Source organism: Montipora foliosa, chromosome 12, assembly GCF_036669935.1.
Source record: "Montipora foliosa isolate CH-2021 chromosome 12, ASM3666993v2, whole genome shotgun sequence".
Lineage (NCBI taxonomy): Eukaryota > Metazoa > Cnidaria > Anthozoa > Scleractinia > Acroporidae > Montipora > Montipora foliosa.
The window spans coordinates 12405534-12408033 of record NC_090880.1 but is presented as its reverse complement, the minus strand read 5'-3'; the positions used below and the strand labels follow the sequence as shown (position 1 = coordinate 12408033).

Genomic DNA, 2500 nt, shown 5'->3' with positions numbered 1-2500 from the left:
CAACTTTTTTTGTGTTACAAATTTACTCAGTTAACATTTCAGTTTAGAGGTGGCCTAAGAATTAGCCTGCAAAAGAGCCTGCTCGCAGGCTACCTAAGAATGGTTTGACCCTTTTGTGTGCTGTGCACAATTTTCAGTTAAACCAAAATGTACAGTAGAATGAACGTGGAGAGTTGCAGTAGGAAGAAATCATTTGTTCAATTTGGTGTGGGGATACTCAAACTTTGTCCTTGCTACATGTATTTATCATCCGTCCTGTTACTAGAAAGGCACTTAAGCCACTTTATTGAATATCAGTAGTCCTTCAAGAAGTGTTTTTGCATGCAGAGAAAAGCTCTCTTTTCTTGCCTTCTCCACTGTTGTCAGTTGTCAAGTTTCTCAGTCTGGCTGTGATGGCCATGCATGCAGTAACACGTTCATCAGAAATTGATAACTGCATACACAAATAATTACTTACTTGGCTAATTGGCTGGCTCAGCAGATTTACCAATCTCCGTCTTTTGAAATGCTGTCATCTTCTGCAAATGCTTCTGACAACCCTCATTGCTACACTGACCAATTCAATATCTTTTTTTCTGTTTGCAGACTATAGACATTAATGAGCTAGAAAAGATGTTGGACTTAGTGTCTCAACAAGGTGGTACAGGCTTCTTGTACACAAAGAAACAAGTAGAAAGTATTTTTAGGAAAATTGATTTGGATAAGACAAACTCAATAGACTTCTTCGAATGCATTGAGGTATGTAAATACTTACAATTTTAGGTGACGTTTCAACGATTTTGTTTATGCAGCAGAGTATGCTTCTTATTGGCCTTTAATTAGTGCTGTTAAATGAATTGTTGTCCAGACCTCAGTTAAAAGAGACAGTGTAATGATCAGTCGGTTAGTGCAGGGCCTTCTGAGCTAAATGGGGGTTGCCAGTTCAATCCCCGTCCCGTTCGATCGACATCTGTTTCGAATTTCCTCTGAGCCGTGTAGCTGTAGCTTTGAATATTCGTAAAACGGAGCATTGACGGAGGAAGGGGGGTAAAAGGTGCGCATTGACGGCCACAAGTTTATCAGTAACTCTTGTTCACTGTTATGTGTTGTTACCCACGTAAAACTGTGCGAGCGCTGAAGATTGGAGCCTTCCAGGGGGTCCAGGGGCATGCTACCCCGGGAATTTTTTTTAAATCGAAGTTTCCCTTGTTCACTTTCTTGCATTCTGAGGTTACATAGTGACACATTTTACTCATGTTACAATGACAAATTTACACGAGAAAGAGAAGAAGAGAAGGGCTCTGGGGTCCAGGTATCTTTCTGATTTTTCATCGATTTCTCTCATCACGACCGGTTTTCCATTTGCAGAACAATCACTTATTTGATACGTATTTTAAGAATTGTCAACGCAAGTTCAACTGCAGATTTTGATTGCTCGGCTGGAAAGCTAGCTAGAGATTGAGATTTGACATCTAAGAAAACAAGGACCTTTTCATAATTCTGCAGGATCTCACCCTCAAGCGCTAAGCGCCAAACTGCGTTTTGGCTTCCATCAATCAAATTCCGAAAGAACACCGAATCACAAATGGCGGCCGACCTGGGTCGCGTTAGCGGCCAAACATGACATCGACGCGTTGTGGGATAAAACATTCAGTATTTTTGAGGAGGGAAGGAGAAAAAGAACGATCGACGCTCGGAAAACTATATTCCTGGTTCATCTTCAAGTGCCAGAAAGTCATCAGTATTAAAAAATGATGAGCTACGGTTTTGGTTGAACTGTTGGAACGATTCTGGTTAAGGTTTACGAGGCTAAAGCTCAACCTGTAAAGAGTTAATGCACCTGCCACTGTAAACCCCCACCCTGGGCAAACATGGGTGGGGCTTTGTGGGGTCTTTGACTCTTTGCCTTGCCCGAGGGGGTGGGGGATTAATTCATTTTTTGGCGTTGCCTTCCTAGAGAGGTGGGGGATTAGTACATTTTGGCCTTTGCTTTTCCGTATGAGGTGGGGGATTAATACATTTTAGTCCGTTGCCTTGTCCGAGCAAGAAGGACTAAGGAAAGGTTGCAAAGGGGTCAGAATATGCACAGTAAGAAGTAGCAAGGAGTGACAGGCCTACACAACGCCTTAACGGTTGAGACTTTCGTACCGTACAAAAGGGATTTTCCCCTTTGAAAGGATATGAGTGGTGGCTCTTTCAAATTTGCCGTAGAGAAGGCTGGTTTTGTATCAAGTGCCAATTTTTTAATGAAACATGTTTAAGGTTTGGCACTGCCGGGTGATACTGTGTCACAAAGGGCAAGATATCTTTAGGAATTTCATTCCATTGTTTCAGCGCTGATTGCCTTTCTGTGAATTTGATGTCTAATAGGAGTGTCTGAATCAGACGTTTTGGATAGCCTCTAGCGCAGAGACGTGATTTGAATTTGTAAATGTTCTCTTCAAGAGTTGATCTTGAAGAATTAGTGCGTAGAAGTCTTAAGGGCTTTGCCCTTCATGAATCCGGCCTTTTTTGACACCTA

The 2500-nt window shown here is 42.0% G+C and overlaps 1 protein-coding gene across 1 annotated transcript in view; it reads left to right on the top strand.

The window, feature by feature from the left end:
* Positions 1 to 2500, top strand: part of LOC137979173 (uncharacterized) — a 16624-nt gene that overhangs the window by 8983 nt on the left and 5141 nt on the right. Inside the window, exon 5 of the mRNA XM_068826372.1 lies at positions 586 to 738. Within this exon, the coding sequence (XP_068682473.1) occupies positions 586 to 738 (153 nt within the window). The remainder of the gene's footprint in view (positions 1 to 585; positions 739 to 2500) is intronic.